Source organism: Alosa alosa, chromosome 24 (assembly GCF_017589495.1).
Source record: "Alosa alosa isolate M-15738 ecotype Scorff River chromosome 24, AALO_Geno_1.1, whole genome shotgun sequence".
NCBI classification, from domain to species: domain Eukaryota; kingdom Metazoa; phylum Chordata; class Actinopteri; order Clupeiformes; family Clupeidae; genus Alosa; species Alosa alosa.
The window spans coordinates 17,502,822-17,525,548 of record NC_063212.1 but is presented as its reverse complement, the minus strand read 5'-3'; the positions used below and the strand labels follow the sequence as shown (position 1 = coordinate 17,525,548).

Genomic DNA, 22,727 nt, shown 5'->3' with positions numbered 1-22,727 from the left:
GTCTAACTCAGCTCTGAGGCAGTAAGACGAAATCGTAGAACTAAAAATTTGCGCTTCCGTTTCACTACGGCTGGCCGTATCAGTTGTGACTGTGCTTCCCGCCCCCTGGTGTCTGATCCGGGTCAATGTTTCCACGACAGTAAGACAGAGGTGACAGTTACACGGATTTGCCAGTTTGAAGGCGTCTGTCCGGAGTCTACTGCTATCTGGGTATTATCGTAGTCTAAAACACATGGTCACTGGTGAAAAGCTTATTTAAATTTAGTGGGATGTCCAGTCCACATTGGGAGTGTTTTCGTTATAAAACGTTGTGGGGATGGCGCAACAAGGCGTTCCTAAGTTTCGTAAAGAGTTAAGAGTTTCCAAAGAGTTCAAATAATAGACGAGTGCAAATGCGTATAGGCTATACTCTGCTAGGTTTAAGTAAAGCATCCATACGGTCTCGCTTGCAAGCGGATTCCTTCAAAGGGGCCGCTGACTATCAAAATACTGATGCGCTGTTTAAAGTTGCGCTGCTCGCTGTTAAAGGGAATGACAGATGTCTTAAATGAATTATAGTTTAAATGATGTTATGCCCAAAACACACCCATGACTGATGATTAAAAAAAACCTAGGAAAACCTAGGAATCATATTCATTTGACATTTTGTATTTAAATGTTGATTATATAACTAATGTGATAGTTATGCATGCATTATTACAGTTAAACTATTTCAAAAACATGTTTTTGGCCTCAGAATTTGGCCCTCAATCTATAGGCTTACATGGATTTCTATGCAACGTCACGAAAACATGCGTGCACAACTAAGAGGCAGAAAGCACCATAGAACAGCATAGAGCAGTGCTCTCCATGAAAAGAAAGTTTGTGTGCTGAAAACTGCACCAATTCGAAATCATGATGGTTACAATATGTTCAATATCCCTTTTCACAAGATTTGGGTAAGATTTTTAAAAGACTGTAGTCTTATGAGAAAAGCTTGAGTGGGGGGCATTCGTTAAAAGACTACATTAGTAAAAAGTCTTTCAAGAATCTTTCCCAAAAATATATGTTTTTTAGGGTTGAGTACACAGGGCAAAACTCAAATGTTTCCATACCTGTATTAGGCCTATGCATGGGCAACAAAATAATTAGGAGGGTGGACTAAACACATGTTAAAGTATATCACATCTAGAGGCTATATGCTTCCAGAAAATATATGGTTTATGGTTTTATATGTAATCAGTTTTCCCTTAGTAGTTTCATTTAATGACAAGTTTCCAACTACCTTTGAGTAGCTAGAGTGAAACTTAAATGTAATTGTATGCCGCCATAGTAGTAGTTGTTAGTTGTATCACTGCTGCTAATAATGTCAGCTGTGGCTGACAGATAAATACAGTAGCTGCTGCTTTAACACACACATTATTGCAAATTGTAGATCATACATACACATATAGGTTAAACGTTAAATAATATATAACATAGATGATGAATAGTAACAAGAACACCTTTGGTTCAGCTATCCATATCTTGTACTAATCATACTTGTCATATCAGAGCTAACTGGCTGAATGAATGCTGAACGAATGAATGAATGAATGATGCTCCATACTGTAGTCTAGCTGTCTCTCGCAAAGGGCAGATTCTACCGCGCTGCTATTCTACCAATCAAAATACCAGAAATATGAGCATCATAGATGGGCATTGTAGAACATCTCTGAGCTCTGAGTTGAGCGCTTCTCTTTCACTCATAGAACAACATATGATAGTGCAACAACGAACAAGTTTGGCAACGTTCTTCTACTCACGTTTTTCTTTGATCTGCGTGTGTTCCCGTAGCACACTCTCATGTTTCCGCGAAATGTGTCTTCTTAGATTCCAAAATGAATCTTTGCTCACTGAAACAGTGTCACCACATGGTTGTTCTTGCTCTACTTTGTTAGTACTATCTAATTGTTTTGTAGGAATAGTACACTTGTATGACTTAACAGTTTCCTTTCTAAAATATTTAACGAACTCCATCCCTATGAACGAGCTTACAATGGCCAATTTTCGAAATTTAAATGCTTCGGTTTTATCAGGAAGAAATGAATTCTGGGTGGATTTGAGCATGCCCAAGACTCGTGGTGTGAGCGTTATCGGAGCGAAATTGGAGCGGTTGAGCGGAACAGAGCCACCGCTCCAGCTTCTAAATTAAAGGTCCCATCACATGCCACTTTTTTGTTTACTTTTACTTTTTTATTATTTATTTATTTTTTAACTTTTTTTTTGCTTTTATATAGGCCTTAGTGGTCTCCTGACATAGTATCTGAAGTATCTTTTCCCGAAATTCAGCCTTGGTGCAGAATTACAGCCACTTTGAGCCAGTCCCACAATGAGCTTTCCTTAGGACTTGCCATTTATGTCTGTAGCTTTAAACGCTAATGAGGAGCTGAGAGGCGGGGCAAGGTGGAGGGTGGGGGTGTGGCCTTGACCAGCTTGCTTACACATTTTTTAATGACAAAGTTCTCCATCCTGTCCACGTTTATTGAAGTCATGTTTCACATAACCCATATTCTATTTACATTATTATATACATATATATTATATAACCCATATTCTATTTACATTATTTATGTATATATATATATATATATATATATATATATATATATATATATATATATATATATATATATATATATAGCTTATGCATGACATTAACCAGCACCACTTAATCAGACCTCTGCCATTCTACTTATATTTTTTGGATAGGTGCCAATGTGGAAAATGTGCTACCATGCCCACCATAGAAGCTGAGAATATTTGCTTCAGGTAGCATTCTCACCACTAAATTGGAAACTACTTTGTCTCTTCATTTGATAACTAATTGTGCTTAAAAATGACACATACCATTTGTAATTCTAATTAGGTTAGAAGACTATCGAATGCCGACCAAATATACAGAGCCGATTATGGTCCTCTACATTTGACAGAAATACACCAGTAAGTTGTGCTTTGTTACAGAAGTTTATAAAATAATAAATAAAGTCTTGTCTTGAGTCTTGACTGTTTATTCCATCAACAAATCTTGTGCTTAATTTTAATTCAATAATGTAGACAGTGTCAAGATTTATTTATTTATATTATTTATCGGAGGGGAAAAAATGAAAATTGTTACAAAACAAGCATTGAAGATGATAAATGGAGCATAGGAATATTTGTTTACATAACAATAACACAAACCAATGATGTATCTGCAAGACTAAATATCAGAATCAGAGTTATTTGCCGTTATTTAGAGTGATATTTAGAATGCTAAATCTCTGCCAGACTAAATATCAGAATGATAAATATCTGTAAGACTAAATATCAGAATCAATTATTCAGTCGTTTCAGGTATCTCTCCTGTGAGCTGGTGCTGGGGCCCCCTGGGACGCAGAATCTGGGTCATTATTCCAGCTTAGTCCTGCGCGTCGTCTCAGAGTTTCCTGATGAGGAAGGCCACTATGTAGGCTTTAAACAGTCCCCCATTTGAACCACAAAGATGGCAATGACCTCCTTGTCCAGCTTCTCATACTGCGCTTATAGGTCCTCTAGGACAGGAATGACCAACAGCGCATCGGTGTATGGCGTAGGGTTTACAAAGACTTCCTCAAAAATGAGGTCCATGTCAGCAACATAACCTGTATCATAAAATACAAGCACAAACATTTTTTTCGTTTTAATTGGTTAGGTTTTGTTTTTACTGTGTTTTTGTATTAAACTGATCAAAATAAATACATTTTAGAAATCCGAAATATGTTTGGATTTGAACCCTTACCAAAGGTCGGCTACGTCTTTTGAGGTTTAGCTCTGCACTCTCTGAACACCTATAGGGTTAATTCCGTATAACAGGACACATCGAAGGCCGTCATCCAGCTAATCACCCAGTTGCCACTATAGACAATAGTCATGCCTTTATAGCAAGCAAAGGAAACAAGTGCAGACCTAAATTTGTTGGATATCTAAATGTGCAAACTGAATCTTTTACAGTATCTTATACTGTTATGTTGATCTGTTTTAGAGCCCAATAATCCTGACCTATGAAAAACATTTGTTGACAGGGACTGATCTGGATATGTTTTCATTTTCTTATATATGGTCCCCATTCAATCATGTCTGGTCTATTATTAACTCTTTTCAACCCATCATTACCTATTTATTCTTTTGTAAAGAAATACACCTATCCCTCATGTTATGCCAACATATGCCAACATATTTATGTGATAGGGCAAGACCAAATTGAGACAAAAATGGGGGGTGGGGCACCGAATTATCAATCAGGTGTTTGATAATTATTCAGAAACACACATGCCTTTTAAAAGCAGCAGTGTTGTGGGCTTGAACAGGGACTGCAGCCCACGTTTGTGGCAGAAGTGTAGTCTGGCTGTCTTTTGGGGAAGTTCGTCAAGATGTGCAGATGGTTTCCAGCAGCAAAGCAGCAGAAGTAAGATATTGCAGACTGGTCCAGCAGTGAGTAACTTTATCTGTGTAAGTACATCCAGTTCAGACTGTTGAATATGGAGGGAGAACTGGAGGAACTTCGTCAGCAGATACAGCTTCTGAGGACGCAGATTGCATAACTGCACTCTAAAAAATGCTGGGTTGAAAACAACCCAAACTGGGTTGTTTTCAACCCAGCCGCTGAGTAAAATGGGGTCCAACACAGCATTGGGTTATCTTAACCAAGCAAATTGGGTTACTAAATTTAACCCAACAACTGGGTTGAAATTTAACCAATATGTTGGGTTATGTTGACACAACTGTTTAGTTAAAGTTACGTAATGTTTGGGTTATGTAACCAAATCCCCAAAAACTACTGGTTGATTTTTAAAATACTCTGCTGTTACAAACTTTCAATAACTCAAAGTTTGTATTTACTTACTTGAAAGTCACACCTTCTGTTAACAGCTTTAGGCATGGTATAAACAGTCTATCAAATGGCCATCAAAAGCCATGCAATGAAATAAAACAGGTCGACACAATTATTCATTTGATAGTTTTCTTTATTTTTGAATAGATTGCCTAGTATAAAATGCTTGTGACACTTCCATGAAGGCAGGCAGATTCCAAAGTCCGTTTTGGGGGTTAGCCCTGTCAATCATAGAAAAAAAGAGTGCATTTGAATCACTGTTAGCTACAGCACTTTATGTCAAGACTTGCATGAACCAGTGAATTATATTGACAGACACAGAAATCCACCAGGAGACAAATTATTAGTGCAGCACACTCGGAAACCATGACTACCTAATATTATGGAGTTGTTTTAAACATAATACCGGTAATAGCCTACAAAACGTGCGTTTATGTCAGATCTTGATAACACTAACATTACCATTAGCCTAACATTAGGCTGACAAACATAAGTTCAGCAGTGCTAACGTTAGCTAGCTAATGTTAACACATTATTCAATTAGTGAATCCAAGTTAATGTTACCACCAAGAACCACCCAGTAGGTTACATGGCTATAATATGAGGCTACCCTGAATGATTTAATAACATGTTGTTTGGCATGATTATTATCGTAAGTTACGTGTTGTGAAGAGACTACTTCGACTGTGTTATCGTAACACCCCCAATTAACGTTTTTCATGTGACGTATTCTAGGTTCTATAGCTTTGTTTACATCCAGCTGGTAGGCAAGGGACAAGTTGAACCCATTGAACATCGTTGTCTGCAGCTGCCTCTCAGTAGGCTACATCTCTGTATTTCAGCAATGTCAACATTTCAGGCATCAATAAAGGTGATGATGAAACGTTATCCCATTGTTCAATATTTGATAGCCTGTCACAGGAACGTTGTTTCGCTAAAATCGCCCTGATTTGGTGCATTTATCTGTATCGATAACGTTATGGGAGAACCTGCATGTAGCCTAATGGTAGCCTGACTTTTTCTCTGTTCAAAACTTCGGTTTACCGCGAAGACAATAGCCTTTCTTAGAAGCTGTGAAATTTGACCAGAAAGGAACATGTCTTCCTTCTGAAAACAATATTTGATCATTTAACTTCACCTGAACAGCGACAGGTCTTGGTAGGCAGTAGACTCAGCAGACGTTAAAACGGTAGCCTACTGTTATAGCCAGAGTCAGTCAGCATCATGTAACATTAATGGCGTTAGTCATGAATCCTGTAACATATTATATCATATAACAGCGATGGCTTATTCAAGGCGATCTGCATGGATATATAACCACCCAGAAAAACTCAGAATGTGAGTGATAAAGTTCATTAATTGTATGAAACTTTTCATTAGTTATCCATAGCAGCATCGCCTATATTAGGCTGTTATGCTAGCTCAGCCTTTAAATATGTTGTTATTTTGGTCATGTGGACTTGATTAAACGGGTAAAGATAATTCATAAACTGCTTATTTCTTACATGACTGAAGCAGTAGCCTAGGTTCAACAGTGGTGTTTGAGGTTGCTGTGTTAAGTTGTTGTGTGTGATCGCTAAACAATTAGGATCAAATCAGTTTATTTTGACATACGGGAGTTAGCCTGACCTGTAACGTTAGCCTATAGCACATAAGCCTATTCTGTTTTCATTTATTAGCATTTGTTGTGATTATATAATCAAATGACACTCATGATAACTTGAAATAGAAGGACAGAAGATAGGTGATTGATGTCCACAAGCACGAATTTCACGAGACAAATTAGAACAAACTGTTCCGGTAAAAATAATCTTGCCATGTTTAAAATGCTGCACTTTTTCCCTTCATAGCCTATCTCTGGCAATTCATTTTTGAATGACTGTAAATAGTAGTATTTTAGCCTACGTCTTCGTAGACAGTAGGCTACACCATTAGGCTATCTTGAGAATAAGACTTCACAGCTGCTAACGATCATCCTCCACAACCACGAGGATAGGTAGGCTAAACGGTCGTTCGTCGCCTTTTTGCTTCTTATTGTAAAACCAACTCAATTTTGAAGCTATTTGTAACTATGTGTAGCCTATGCAACCCGACTGTTGTAGGCTTGCCTACCACTCTCTGCAGTGCCTTGCCTACCATTCTTGCCTACCACTCTAGTTGTAAACAAACGGTCACATGACATTATGACGTAGGTGCAAAACCTTAATTATCACCACTTTTGTTCAGAAATTCTAAAACAACGATGTTTTTTAACACTTCAAAATAATATTTACTAAATTAACCTTACATTTTTCAGTAGCCATAGTTCTGGTTTGGTTCCTAACGGGAGCATTTACTGCCTGAAATATCCGATTTTGTTTACCACGCTCAGAGTTATAGTGCTGGCCTGATGGGTCGCCTATTTACACCGTTTCAACGGCACATTAACGGTTAGACCGAGAATTCTCATCGTGAAATTAAAATTCCACTGGAGCTCCAAGCGGTTGTGACACACGCAGCCTTACAACACTGTTTACAGCTCCTCGAGTCACGGTAAAATGTCATTTTTGGTACATAGCTAATTTAGATACACCTATGTTGTGCGTGGTTGCGTTTCTATAGGAGTCTGCTGTCTTGGTTTGTATATAAATGGATATTAAGTGACACATACACGCAAGACGGTGGAAATATGGGACCGGTGGAAATAGGGGGAGTTACGATAGCTAGTTGACAAACATTAGCCACGAAGCATATTTAATTAGCATAACGTTTCCAAGTCTGCTAACGTTACCTACCAGCTGCTGGTATAGATAGATAGATAGATAGATAGATACTTTATTGATCCCCAGGGTATGCTAATTGTAGTTCGTTGTAAAAGTTCGTTTTGTTTCTGTTCAGCAGTTCCTACCCAGTCAATACAGAACTATGTTTTTATGAGTCTGTACTTTAGTAGATTTAACATTTAACAGTAGCTAATATTAGCTGGAATGACACCTGCTAACCTGCTTGAAGCTGAACGAAATGGAAAGCAGAATATTCCTTGATATCACGAAGGGTATGTCTCTGGGTGAACTTTTAAAATCCGTCTGGATAAAAATAAATAAAAGCAGATACATACCTTCCGAAATCACCCGATTTCCATTGCATTTTGACAGCTGCTGGACTTGACGGTTGAAAGAATATGCCTGCCTGCCTGCCTGACGATTTTTTTTCTCAACCTTCAAGTAACTATGCAGCTGTGTTGAAGTCACCCTGGTGCTGGGTAGTGTACTCCATCAGGTGGGGACAGGAGGCAGCACAGCCCTAAACTATCAACCCAGCAGTGATAAACTATCAACCCAGCAAGCTGGGTTACAGAAATGACCCAATATAAGTAAAAACAACCAAACAAAATGACCCAACAGCCTCAACCCAGCGTTTGGGTTGAAAAAATAACCCAGCATTTTTTAGAGTGTGCAGCAGGCTAATACTGCTGCTAGCTCTAATACTGCTAGTAATGCTCAGGTTTTTAATAGCACTGGTTGTGCATCTAATGCAGGTGTTGAGCCTAGAACGACCAGGAGTGCCTCCTCACCTGCAGACCTTCGGGTCATGGGTCACCGTATAGGTGAGGCCCATTAACGGGGTCTGGGTGTAGATCTGGGTGTCGTTGCCTTTGTACGGGTTGCTGTGCTGTAAAGAACCAACTTGTGAGGACCCATATTGCACTGCTGCGCTTTCGCCTCTGGAGGCTCATTCGCTGCTGTCATACTGATTATGTGTTCCTTTTAACTAAACTGTTTTTTACCTGTCTGTGTACTTAATAAAATTATGTGTTTGAGGAAGCCTGCATCTCTTGCTCCATTCATTCATTTGACTGACCTGTTGTGGGGAACCCAGTAGATTGCTTGAGGAAACTAAATAGGTTCCAAATTCCAGTAATAGTGGCTTGGTCCCGCCATATTTATATTTAAGAAGGAATACTTTTGTGTTCATTTGTACATCCAAACACTGAGCAACTGCCATGCTTCGCTCGTTTGCAAGCCATAATGTCTCTCAAAGAAAAAAAACAATATGTCGCTCGCACATTTGGTCATAGCCATAGGTCGTAGGCCTACCTTATTTTCTCACGGGTGGGCCAAATTCTCTGGACGGGCAAAGCAGACAAAGGGGAGGTAACCTTTTCCCTTATGACGACATACGGGGACGATTCCAGATTGGGCCATTTAACTCGTATTAATGTTAAAAAAACTCAAGTGACATTTTCATGCTTTGGGACCTTTTAAAAAGTGCTCCCCGCTCCAACAAAATTCCATCCACTCCAAAGATGGAAATGACAATGCACCAAGGACACTGTTGAGTCCTGATGACTGAATCCTCTTTTTTTGTTTTTATGTCAGACTCCAGTGTTACCATAGGCCAAAGACATGTGTGTGTATGTGTGTTTGTGTGTGTGCGCCCGCACTTGTGTGTGTGTGTGTGTTTGTGCGTGTGTCATATCCAATTAATGCGGAGGGAGGGGATTCATGCCATTTTTTTACCCATGTTCTTTATAACTGATGCCATTTCATCACCTGGTGCTCATTGTGTCTTATGTGTAGATACTAGTACATGATGCTACATTCTTTTACATTGGAAAACCAGCTTTGAAGGGCAACTATAATAAGAACCTGCGAAAACTAGAACCAGAGGTGAGAGTGGTATTTTCTGGGAATACAGCCTCCATTTTATTTTCTCTGTTTTTTTACATTTTGAGAGGCATGATATATAGATTTGAAGCAAACATTCTTTAATGCTATTGACTATATGAAGGTGCTCAATTCAATGACTATGTTTACATGCACAACAATAATCCAAATATTGACCTTAATTCACGTATTGCTTTTTCCAACTATGACCTTATTCGAGTTAAGGCAATCAGAAAATGCTGTTTGCATGGCAGTGTTTTCACAGTAGGCTATTGTCTTAATTGGGTTGACATATATGATATAAAATATTCAGGTTTATGTTCAGGTTCATTTTCATTCTTATCAATTTCCCCTCATGGCTTGCAGGCACTGAGAACACTACTGGCTTTGGCATTGCAGTGTGATAAACCGTTCCAGTCTGTGATGGCGACTGCTGTGGTTACCCTCCTTTTCCTCTCAGGTGAGGCAGAATTGTACCTGTGTGTTTTAGCCTGTGTGTGTGTTTTAGCCTGTGTGTGTGTGTGTGTGTCTGTGTGTGTGTGTGTGTGTTAGAGGGAGAAAGATAAGTACAGTGTGTGCAGAGGTGGGCACAAATGCATGCTCCGACCGTAATAAACATTTTTTGAAAACCAATGCTAAAATTTTCAGTTGCACATGAGCTAAATAACTATATATATTCCCTGCGGTTGGCACCCCACTGAACTCTAGGTCTGCATAACCGGTGACAACCAACAAACTAAGCAAAGAAAATGTCTGTGACTGAAGTTATCAAGATGTCATATAGGCCTGTAGGCATATTGCCCGTTTTCAATTCTAAACAACCCAGCCCATGCCTGAATTCAGGCACAGTGCCTGAACACTTTAAAATATCACATTGCTCCTTTCTGCTTTTTCACACTACTGGTTAGACGCAAACAGCATTTTGTTGTTTTTGTTACTTGTACTCTGCACAATGACAATAAAGTTGAATCTAATCTAATATTTTCTGGATACGTAACGGAAGGCAGTCTAAGGGAGAGTCCATGGGTAAACTATTTAGGAAAGCAGAGGGGAAACAAACAATTAAGCGATTTTTCGTTGGATTGGCACTACATCGGAACAAATCACCCACCAAAAGGTGCACAGCACAATAAACGTTAACAACAAGGGTTCACCCAGAAAAGTGATTCAAATTGACTTCACTTGTCTCTATGGAAGTCTATGGTGTGGCTCTGTCCATTTATTTTGCTGTCTATGCCAGTGTTTCTCAAACTTTTTCAGACGAAGGACCACTTAACTTACTAACCAATAAAAAGAAATGCACGGACCACCTAGCTAAAAATAAAGATTAGACCTACTTCAACAGTATATTAGCCTACACAATAGGCCTACTCACTGAACCACCTTGTTTATCGTCTTTGCACTTTGCTTATTATATAATTTAAACTGGCATATCTTACATAGACAGTGTTGCAGAACTGTTTGGATTTACATACAAGTTGGTTCAATATTGCAAACAGCTCATCTATATTATACTATATTTTACCACATCTGCTCGTGGACCACTTGGGATAGCTTGCTGACCACCAGTGGTCCCCGGACCACACTTTGAGAAACACTGGTCTTTGCTATCAGCATGTGTAAGTGTAAGGCAGAAAGGTAAGAGGGAAGGGAGCAGATGCTGCAGCCAGCCTTTCAGCATCAGGCCTGAGCAGCAGAGTGAGCGAGTGAGCGGACTAGTGATTTAAACACACTCCCATCAGCCCACCAAGCGTGACAGCTCCACCTAGAGGCGGCACAGAGAACAGCATCAGTAGATAATACAAGCAAGATCACCCATGCTGCAGGGCCAAGCCAGGAGGAGAGACACACCCTGCACCGCAAAGCTGGGCGTGACGGCGATAAAGTACTCAAATTACAAGTTACTTTCCATGTTTTTATTTTTAGTTGTTTTCTTTTTCGGAGTGTCTATTTACACCCCTGGTACGAATAGCCTTGGCCACAGCTGCGCTATTCACACCCTGTGACATAACAACAAAAAGACATTGCACAAAAAACATGGCGGACATTCGCTTTTTCGTCAGCAGAATGTGAAGAATTCTGAAAGATTTCGGCACTAAAATCTGTTCAGATTAAGTTTTAGATTGAAAAATTGTTTTTTATTTTCATAATCTTGGTTCAGTGAACAGATACAACCGTCAGTTTGTTAGTTAACAGAAATTTCGTGAATATGACGTTCAGGCCTATAAACTATAAGTTTACCTGCAAACACCATTTGCTTGTGGAAGAAGCCTACAGTGGGCACAGACATGGGTTAGCACATGGGAGACAGGGGTTTGATTCCTGTGTGATGCATTTTGGCAGAGTGAGTGTGTATGTGTACCAACGTCTCTGGAGAGAAGGCGCACAATTTGAACAAGAAATCGGTTCTCAAACAGAAGTTTTGATTGCAACAATTAGCTAGTTCATGCAGCAGGGTGTAAATAGCATACAGTACTATATACACCAGGGTACGAATATCATCCACTTCTAACTATAAATTGATGCAAACAGCATGGGACCTTATTTAGAGTGTCTATTACACAGCTGAGCAATTCACACCCTGTTACGTAACAACAAAAAACATGTTGCTTGTTTTTTTTATTATTATTACATTGTGTGATCAATATGCCAGAATAAATGCACAGGGGTGCAAATAGCATACACTGATATTTGTACCAGACAGGGTATTAATATAACACATTGCTGTGTGCACCGGGGTACGAATAGCATACATTGATATTTTTACCAGACGGGGTACTAATAGGTCACATTGCTGTGTGCACCGGAGTACGAATAGCATACATTGATATTTGTACCAGACAGGGTACTAATAGGACACATTGCTGTGTTCACCGGGGTATGAATAGAATTCACTTCTAATTGCACCAGGGTACGAATAGCATACAGTACACTGCTAATTGTACCAGGAGTACAAATAGCCTTACCCTTTATTTTTATAGTTGTGCAGGACAGTGCAAAAAATAGCCAATACTGGCAAAAAAAAGAGTGGACAAAATAAATAACTCTGCCAAACAAACTATGTGTAGCATTTGCTGACAATGCGGTGTCTCCGACCAACAAACTGCTTGTTTGAAAGTTCTCCCTCAGCAATTAGCCTATCTCATCTAAAAATGGCGTCTCTTCCGTTTTGCTACGTTAAGACGGATCGCTACTTCCGGTCATGCGGAAACCATTCACGGTGAATGGCAATAGCACAGATGATTTGCACAAGGCGGTATTATGTACCTCTGTGTACCAACAGCAGATAAAAACAACCATATTTGAGCTTTCATAATTTTCAGAGGCTTTTAGGCTATGATTCTGTACGGTAGACAGAGGCTTCTTCCTAAAAGCCTCTATCGACCGTACAGAAGCATAGCCTCTATCGACCGTACAGAAGCATAACCTCTGTCGACCGTACAGAAGCATAACCTAAAAGAAACCACCCATGGAGGGGTGTCTGTTACAAGCCTGGCTCAAAGCAAGCAACAGAGTAGGGAAAGGCCACATCGCTATAATAATCTCAAAATTTCAACTTTATATCTCAAAATTACGACTTTATTTCTCATAATTATGACTTGATATCTCATAATTATGACTTAGTATCTTATAATTATGACTTAGTATCAGAATCAGAATCAGGTTTATTGCCAAGTAGGTTTTCACATACAAGGAATTTGCTTTGGTCTCAATGTGTATGACATACAATAATTAAAATACATAAAATATATTACATAGTATCTCATAATTTTGACTTTGTATCTGGCAATTTATTTTTATATCAAGTGGTGGAAACGGGGTTCCATAAGTTTACGCTGTGAAGTGTGCAGATTGCCGTAATGTGCTGTCTCTGCTGCTTTTGATCAGTCAGATTTTAAATCTCCTGTGGTTGGTTGGACACATATAGTGTGTGATCAAATACATCAAATACATTGCCTGGATGGGAGTATACTTTGCTCAAAACCTGTATATAGTACATCATTTAGAATTGATTGCGCCTTGCCAGAAGTGCAAGACGCCCATGTTGTATGAACTTATGCACCTCCACACCGTCATAGATGTTGGGTTTAGAACTGAGCGCTAAAATAAGTTGGATAGGTTAGATACTTGGATAGGCCCTGTTCTCTGTAGCCCAGGTGAGTCCATAATTTCCAAAACAAATTGCAAATTTTGATTGGTCTAACCATAGGACCTTTTTCCACATTACCGTAGTCCATTTTAAACAAGCTCAGGTCCAGATCAGACGGTGGTATTTATATATCATGTCTAAATACAATTTTGACCTTTGCATGGTTTACACTATTTAGCATTGACAATGGTTATCAGAGGTTTTCCTGAACCCATACAATTCTTTTCTTTACTTAAACAGGTCTGGTTTTAATGCAGTGTGCCTGCATTAACACACAACTTCTTGTACAGGCCATGGCTATCTCCAAGCTGGACTATTGTAATTCACTGTTAGCTGGCCTACCTGGTTATATCGTAAGATTGTTACAACTGTTTTAGAATGCTGCAGCACGTTTGGTCATAAATCAGCCAAAGAGGACACACTCTCCTAGTTACTCTCCACTGGCTCCCTATAGTGGCCAGAATTTAAATCTCTCACTTTGGCCTATAGGACACTGACTGGATCTGCTCCCTAATTCAGTGATCAAGATCCCTAACCCCCCACTGTGGTCTTCTGATGTGTCGACCAGTCATAAATGCTAGGTCAAATTCAAGACTCTTCCTCAATGGTTCATTGTTAGTAGAATTAGTTCAGTGCTCTCCGTTCCTGTGATAGTTTTGGATCTTTCAAGAGGGGTCTAAAGGCATATCTGTTCAACATGCACTTAGCTTATTAAGCATTTCTTATGTGTTGTATATTACTGTATATATATAATCCTTACTTTATGGTTTGTATATTACTGTAAATTGTCTAAGGGTTAACTAAATTAATGCCCTCTACAAAATACAACACATAAAACACAAACATGAACAAAACCTAACCGCTCCCTACACGCTAGCCCTAAGTGTGCTGCACAACTTGGAAGGAGGTCGATGCGTGTGTGTGTGTGTGTGTGTGTGTGTGTGTGTGTGTGTGTCAGCTTGGCAGGAGCCTCAGTGAGCGGTCAACATACCAATGGAGTGCTGGCACTCCCTGCCCAGTGCTCCTCCGATTAGATTGGCCAGCACAAGCTGTTTGGGTGATTTTAAATTTATTTAAAATTTTAATTTAATTAAACTTTTCAAGTTTAATTAATAATTTAATTCAAATGTTCAAGTTTTATTTCCTGTCAGTGGTGTCAAATCCAACAGAAATCCACAATCCAAATGTCACAGGTTTCCTCATATGGAGAAAAACCTGGGCCCTGCTCACACAGCAGGCCTAAACTTTTGATTGTACAACAGGACTGCTTTTACCCAATAGACCTCTGAAGTTCGCCTACAAAAAAGCTGCCGTCTTTGAGATCTGGTATCTTTCGAATTTTGCCTTCGAGTGGCTCCTGTGATCTTCGGTATGTTAAGACGGATGGTAAACTTAGAATTTTGCTACCCCAGAGCTAACTTGCAAAGCAGCTTGCCATAGGTTCAATTGATACCCGGATCTCCTTATATGGGCAAAATATGGCAGCTTTGGTTCTTTTTTGTACGCGATCATCAGAAGTCTATTAGCCACAGGTAGGCTAGTGACATCACTTAAGCTCCCTCTGTCAGTCAGTGCTCCCCCTACCATGTAACCTAAGACATATTAGTCCATTGACAGTGCAGTGGACATTAAAGCTGCAGTTGGCAAGATTTTTTTTGATCATATTTACTGAAACCTACACTATGCTCTGACAGAACAACATAAATCAGCCAGTTTTAGAGAAAGTGGTGCACACTGACGAGCACAAACTTGATGAGAGGGTGCTCGGTGGTAGTGGGGGAGGGGCATGAGAGTTGTAAACAATCAAAAATTTGGTCCCCTCAATCTGTCAGTCTTGCCAACTGCAGCTTTAAAGATAAGAACCATTACCAGAGACTTTCTAATGAGGAGACATAGCACTCAAAAAATACTCCATAGAAATGCATGGGGCTAGTTTGTCACGCCAATATGGCCGTTGTCTACACATATCCCACCCCTTCCTCGGCAAAACGTCGACATGTGAATACATTGAGCCAATCACGTGGTGTGATGTGAATACATTGAGCCAATCATATGGTGTGTTGTGAAGACATCGTGCCAATCATGTGTTGTGATCTCGCCGCTGGAGCAAGATTGGTGTCGTGAAGCCTTGCGCACGCGCAGCTCGACCCAAAGACTGTGCCCGATGAGTGCCCATAAAACGTTGGTATATGGCCACCGAGTGGAGGGACTTGCCTAAAAGGACTTTGCCATTACAGAAATCTGTAATTTTATTACACACTTTTTTTCTCAGTAACTGTAACCGATTAGTGTTTTGTGATTTAAGTATCTAATTAGTTATTCCCAACCCTGAATCTGTCAACAGGTCTCTTCTCCTCTTGTCACAGCCAGGCTGGTCAGTACCACTACGTGTCTGATCAACTCAACTGGACTGAAGCACAGAATTACTGCAGGACACACTACAGTGACCTGGTCACCATCAGAAGCCAAGCGGAACACACCAGATTTAAGACGTATTTAGGTGATAAAGGACTAAAGTCTATCTGGATAGGGTTGTATAATGACATAAAGAGCTGGAGATGGTCTCTGACAATGGTTTGGAGCAGATAGGTTTTAGCAACTGGAGCAAAGGAGAGCCTGACAACAAATTAGGTGTTCAGAGTTGTGGTGACTTCTATGACGGCGCCTGGTCTGACACATCCTACACCATCCAATATCCTTTTATCTGCTATGATGGTGAGTAGGCCATACTATTCCATAGTTCAGGGTACTATCCCTACACTTATGTATACTATTCTATTCAACTACATCAATCTTATTGTGAATCTGATGAAATATCTAGGAATCATGAAGCTAAAACCAGTGAAATAGCCATTCTTTCTATTGCCAGATAGTGGCATTTGTGGCATGTGAATAGCATCATTCTGATAATAATCATTAACCTTTGCATTTTCAGCCAAATCAACCGATGCTTTGTAGCTTTGAAACACATTTCCAATTTTATTTGGCAAAATTTTTGAATTCATTGTATCACCATTTCGATACATTTCAACATATCAACTTTCCTTCACAATTAAACATCATGTATGGCAAATTTTTCATGAATCGGAAGAACCGTCAAGGAAAGGTGTGTCAAAAATTGATCATGTGAGACCAGTGAGACCATTCTTCCAGTTTCCAGATGGTGGCGCTATGTCAAATATGCATTGTGGGCATATGAATATCATCATTACCATAATTTTTAATAATTTGTGAAGTTTGATCCCTGTCAACCAATGCATGGGCAATTTATGACACATTTCCTGTTTATCTGGTGAGATATTTAAATTCATCGTACCGCCATCTTAGCTTATTACAACATTTCAAAAAAAAGCTTCACCATTTAGAATCAGAAACATCTTGACATCATCTATACTAACTTTGACATGAATCGGATATCATCTAGAAAAAGTGCATAAAAATAGATCATGGCATCACAATGCACAAAAAGTTGTTTGTCTTGAAGCTTTACAAGCCTACTAAATTTGGCATGTGTAGCTAAAACTACAACTCCAAATCAGAAAAAGTTGGGACGTTGTGTAAAATGCGAATAAAAACAGAATGTAATAATTTGCAAATCTCGTAAACTAATATTTACCTGCAAAAAGGACTGAGACAACATATCAAATGTTGAAATTGACACATTTGAATATTTCATGGAACATATATGTTGAATATGACACCAGCAACACGTTTCAAAAAAGTTGGGACAGGGCAACAAAATGCTGGAAAAGTTGTGTAATGATAAAGAAAACAAAATGAGCACAGTTTGATACTCAATTCAGAAGTGCTAGTGTAAACTTTACCATGCAACAGCCAAAATTGTATTTAAACATGATACAGAAATAAATACCACAGTCTTATCTGGGCCTGTGCTATTTCAAAATGAACAGAGGTAAAGTGGGAAAAGGTCCTGCGGTTAGACCAATCAATTATTTTTGGAAATCATGGAGTCATCTGGGCTAAAAAGGAGAGGGGCCTATCCAAGTATTCAACCTATACAATGTTTTTAGTGCTCAGTTCGAAACCCAACATCTATGACGGTGTGGAGGTACATTAGTATGGACATCTTGTATCCTGATCAAGTTGCTCTGTATGTTTGTCCCTGTATGTACTTATTTGAATGTGTTTATTATGCCATGTTTGTTTGAGTCTGTTATTAGTTTTTAGAGGAATATTATAATTTTGTCTCAGAGTCTGTGTTGTGAATTATGTGTTAATTGTTTGTTGTGTGTTCACCTGTAATTAAGTGCTGGTCACCTGTATATACAGTATGTTCACCTCTTTGTCAGTCTTGGTCAGTGCTAGTCTAGTCCAGTCCTGTGTGTTTGACATGTAGGCCTAGTGACTCTGAGATAGTTAAACAGAACTGTTTATTCCATAGTTATGTTTTTTTTTTTTTTTTTAGCTATTTAGAATTATTTTCATTTTTGCTTAGTATAGTCCCCTTAAACACCTGTACTTGCTTGCTGTGATTTGGTAAGCCTTAAAATTAAATTAACATTTTACACCGCATCGCTGCTATTCCTCTGACTCTGTGGCCAAAACCCAAAAAGAAGACGAAACTCAAAACAGTTCCGTCACACAAAGTATAGCCTACATACATCTGCACTCACCTATTATTTGAACTCATAGGCAACGTGAAACTAACTTCATCGTGGTATCATAGTCAATGGTGAAAAAATCCTTACTTTACTGAGTATAAGATAAGAATAAGCGCCACCTTGTGCCAGGTGCACAATATGGCCCATTCTGTTTTTATTCGCATTTTATACAACGGCCCAACTTTTTCTGATTTGGTGTTGTAAATGCCAACCACGTAACGCAATGACATAAATATGGAGCAGGGCCCAGCCTTTATGAGTATTCACTGTGACAATGGACCTTTCCAGTCTGTCAATCATAATAATAAAAAAAAACAAATCAAATTGCAGTTTAGTTACACTTATTTCACACTGGCTCACCTGTGTGTACATTTGTTTTATTTTTAAAAATATGTTTATTATTTAACGCCAGAAAAAGAGAGCGCAGCAAAATACATCCTCATCTCCGAGCCAAAGTCCTGGAATGATGCACAGGAGTACTGCCGTGAGCATCACACAGACCTGGCCAGCTCCAGGAACCAGGAGGAGAACCGGTGGTTAGCAAGTTCATCTGATAACAGAACAGTGTGGATCGGTCTGTTCAGGGACACCTGGAAGTGGTCTGACCAGAGCAAGACCAGGTTCACAGCCTGGCACCCGAACTACTATAAACAGGGTCAATGATGACACTGCTGGTTATTCAAATGGCTATTGGTTTGACAGATTGTGCCCAAACAGATACAGCTTTGTTTGTCAGAGTGGTAAGTGTTCTACAAGCATGCACTGAAATTATCTGTTTTTACAGTGTTTCTTTTGTGTCAGATCACAGATTGGGAATCAAGAGCAGATCCTGTCATACTCGCAGAGAACAAATTTATTTAACAATAATTCAGACGGCAGGCAAAAACACAGTCCAGGAACAGGCAGAGTTCATAGGCAGACAGGCAGTCAGGTACAGGCAAACAGTCCAGACCGGGCAGGCCGAGGACTTGGTCAGAGACAGGCAGAGTTCACAGGCAGGCAGGCAGACAGACAGATTCAGGCAAACAATCCAAAATGACAGGCAGAAGGCTTGGTCAAAAACAGGCAGGGTCCAGGGGCCTATCGCACAAAACTAGGATAAGGGATTAAGCCAGGATATCTTGGTTATCCTGGCTCAATTTATCTGTGATCCAGTTGCACAAAAGCAGGATAGGGGGCAGCAGGATATGTTATGGTATAAATCTGTTTCTGCTTTTGTGCAACAGGCCCCTGGCTTGCTCGTTGTGCAACCAATTAATCCTGTACGCTCTTGTTTTGGAATCATTGAGCGCAGGGGCCTGTTGCACAAAAGCAGAATTAAGACATCCGGGATAAGTTACTGAGCTGCGCTCAATGAATCCAAAACAAGAGCATACAGGCTTAATTGGTTGCACAACGAGCAAGCCAGGATGAGCAGACACGGATTCATCAAGCCAGGTGAAACCTATCCTGGATAAGTGCGCGCTCACGGCTCCCTCAAATAGACCCCGCCACCGATCACAGATTCACCATGGCAACTAGAGCGGTTTCATTGCTTCTTCTACGGTGTGAAGTAGGTAGAGAGCCTTCTCACAACAGCAACACCTCTGTTAAGGAGAATATTGCAACTAGTTCCACGACCACCACGCGTGAAATGGTTAGGCACTCCCGTAACGTCACGTTGTCGCATGACAGGTCAGGAATGGCGAGTATGTAAAAGTTAATTACAGACAAAATGGAGGGAAAAGAACAAAGACAGGAAGTTGCCCAAATAAGGTTATGGGCGTGGCACTGGAACTGTCATCACATTGACAGGTAGGGGGAGACAAAAACTAAAGTCCAGGTGAGGATCCTGACATTTTGTGATTGCTTAAACACAAAACTGTATGCCCCGGCTGTGGCACAACTGGCTGGCGCACCTGCACCATACGCCGGTGACCCGGATTCGAATCCCACCCCTGCTCTCTCTCCCATTCGCTTTCTGTCACTCTCCACTATCATTAAAAGGCATAAAAAGGCCAAACAAAACACAAAAATGTAATGAAACCCACCGGCAAAACCTCAACACACATCTGCACAACTAGAATATAGAATAGACCCGTAAGCACATTCTCAGCCTTGCTTTTTTTTTAAAACACTAAACACATCTCTACTTTAGACACAGAAGTCTAATGTCACTCCTTTGCCATTTCAAGATACTGGCTTTCAAAATACCACACTCATTTGATTAAACACAGCCACCAGGTGTAAAGACACTTAGGCACAAAGGTAACAGGTGTGTTTACATGTCTTCAACTGAAATTGAAATCAACCAACATTTCAGTGAGAGGAAGAGTGAGAATGAGAGGCGTTAGGGGGTAAAGAGAGGGATATGAGCCATGCAGTGGGTTAAGCCATTTGGCCAAAATAATGCAGGGAAAGGATGCTGTTTGTGAAAGGATGCTGTTGTTTTTAAAAGGATTTAGTTTGTTTTTAAATATACTGTACTATATATGTTCTGCTCTGATTCCCAGTGCAAAATGCACCCTTGCAGAAATGGAAATGTATTGAATTATTTCATAATGTGGACAGAAAAAAAGTGCTTTGTGTATAGGCCTGACCAGATGTAGGCCTACTTTTAATTATCCTCTAGTCATGTGCTAACAATTAGTTGACCAACAACCTGCAACAAACTTTACATAGCGTGTGTGTGTGTGTGTGTGTGTGTGTGTGTATGTGTGTGTGTGTGCGTCTGCGTGTGCGTGTGTGTGTGTGTGTGTGTGTGTGAACATTTCTCTACAGCCACACCACACAGGCAGGTGGTGAAGGGAACCATCAAGACGGACTCCCCTCTCAAGATGGAAGATCCTGCTGTCCAGGCTGCCATCACCGAGCAGGTACAGTAAATCCTTCCACTCTTCAGAAGACAACAGCTATCAGTATAAACAGCCACTGGGTCAAGGGAATACACTTGTGAAATGAATAACCTAATAATGCTATCAATTATGTATAAAGGGCAGCCGTGGCCTACTGGTTAGTGCTTCGGACCTGTAACCGGAGGGTTGCCGGTTCGAACCCCGACCAGTAGGCATGGCTGAAGTGCCCTTGAGTAAGGCACCTAACCCCTCACTGCTCCCCGAGCGGTGCTGTTGTTGCAGGCAGCTCACTGCGCCAGAATTAGTGTGTGCTTCACCTCACTGTGTGTTCACTGTGTGCTGAGTGTGTTTCACTAATTCACGGATTGGGATAAATGCAGAGACCAAATTTCCCTCACGGGATCAAAAGAGTATATCTACTTATACTTAAAAATGGCTATTGAAAGTCTAAAATGGCCGTCCATCTGACGGCTGTTGAATGCCTGGCTCAGTGGCTCATCGGCCACGCAGGGCTACTCTCTCCACGTCACTCAGACTTAATCAAAGCTATCAGTATGTCTACGCTACCAGTTGTCATTGTCATCCAAAAAGTAAACATTTGCGCCATCACATTTTCATGAGTTGAAAATGTGATGGCGCATGCTATGGTTCATTCTTCAAAATATATGCATTTTTTTCTACGCATCTCTCTCACCTCCTCAGATTCACCAGAAGCTCCTGGCCAGCCGGTGACTCGTGTCACCTGGAGACAGCAGCCAGATGGGAATGTCCTTAACGAGAAGAAAACCAAGAAGGCAAACAAGAAACGAGACAAGAGAGACGAACTTTGAGTGCTGCCAATCATTAAAGGTCCTATAGACAGACAGTGATTTATTTAAGTGCTGCCAATCATTAAAGGTCCTATAGACAGACAGTGATTTATTTAAGTGCTGCCAATCATTAAAGGTCCTATAGACAGACAGTGATTTATTTAAGTGCTGCCAATCATTAAAGGTCCTATAGACAGACAGTGATTTATTTAAACTTTTGATCCGTTTTACAGTGTTTCTCAGTCGCTTTGGTGCTTTTCTCATATACATTTGCACAGCAGTTGGTGCATTTCTCAAAACAATTAGTGCAAACTGCAAAACCTAGTGGATAACCTGCAAAAGGAAATCACTTGCTCAAAATGGATAGTCCATTCCTCAAAAGCAAGTATTTATGTCAATGAAACTGCCAGTGACATCAAAATGAGAAGTCTTGACACCATCGTTTATGAACAAGATAGTCAAATGGCTTTGTCATGTTTTCATTACGACAGTTTATGCTCTCAGTGTTTTCTCATGCAAAAAAAAGGTCAGAACTCAGTGACACTAAAATGCTCAAGACAGCACTATACAGTACTTGTACGGCCATTTGAAAACTACAGTAAAGTTACAAATTGCTGTAGTTAGGGGAGTAAGTGAGTACAAGACACTGAATATGTAAGTTTCACAGTTTTACTGTATGCTCTTTGCAATTCTACAGCATTGTGACAGAATTTGATAACTAGTTCACCAATTTTGTATGTAATGACTCAAGTAATGAAATGAAGACTACTGTATTCGTTTTATTGGGAACGACTAT

General features: G+C 40.0%; 1 protein-coding gene across 1 annotated transcript; it reads left to right on the top strand.

Moving 5' to 3' along the window:
- The first annotated feature begins 16,122 nt into the window (after positions 1 to 16,122).
- LOC125289670 (C-type lectin-like) lies at positions 16,123 to 19,440 on the top strand. The gene is made up of 2 exons (XM_048236627.1): positions 16,123 to 16,381; positions 18,701 to 19,440. Exons 1-2 carry the CDS (start codon positions 16,225 to 16,227, stop codon positions 18,949 to 18,951), a joined length of 408 nt encoding a protein of 135 aa, XP_048092584.1. The 5' UTR covers positions 16,123 to 16,224; the 3' UTR covers positions 18,952 to 19,440.
- The last annotated feature ends 3,287 nt before the right edge of the window (positions 19,441 to 22,727 follow it).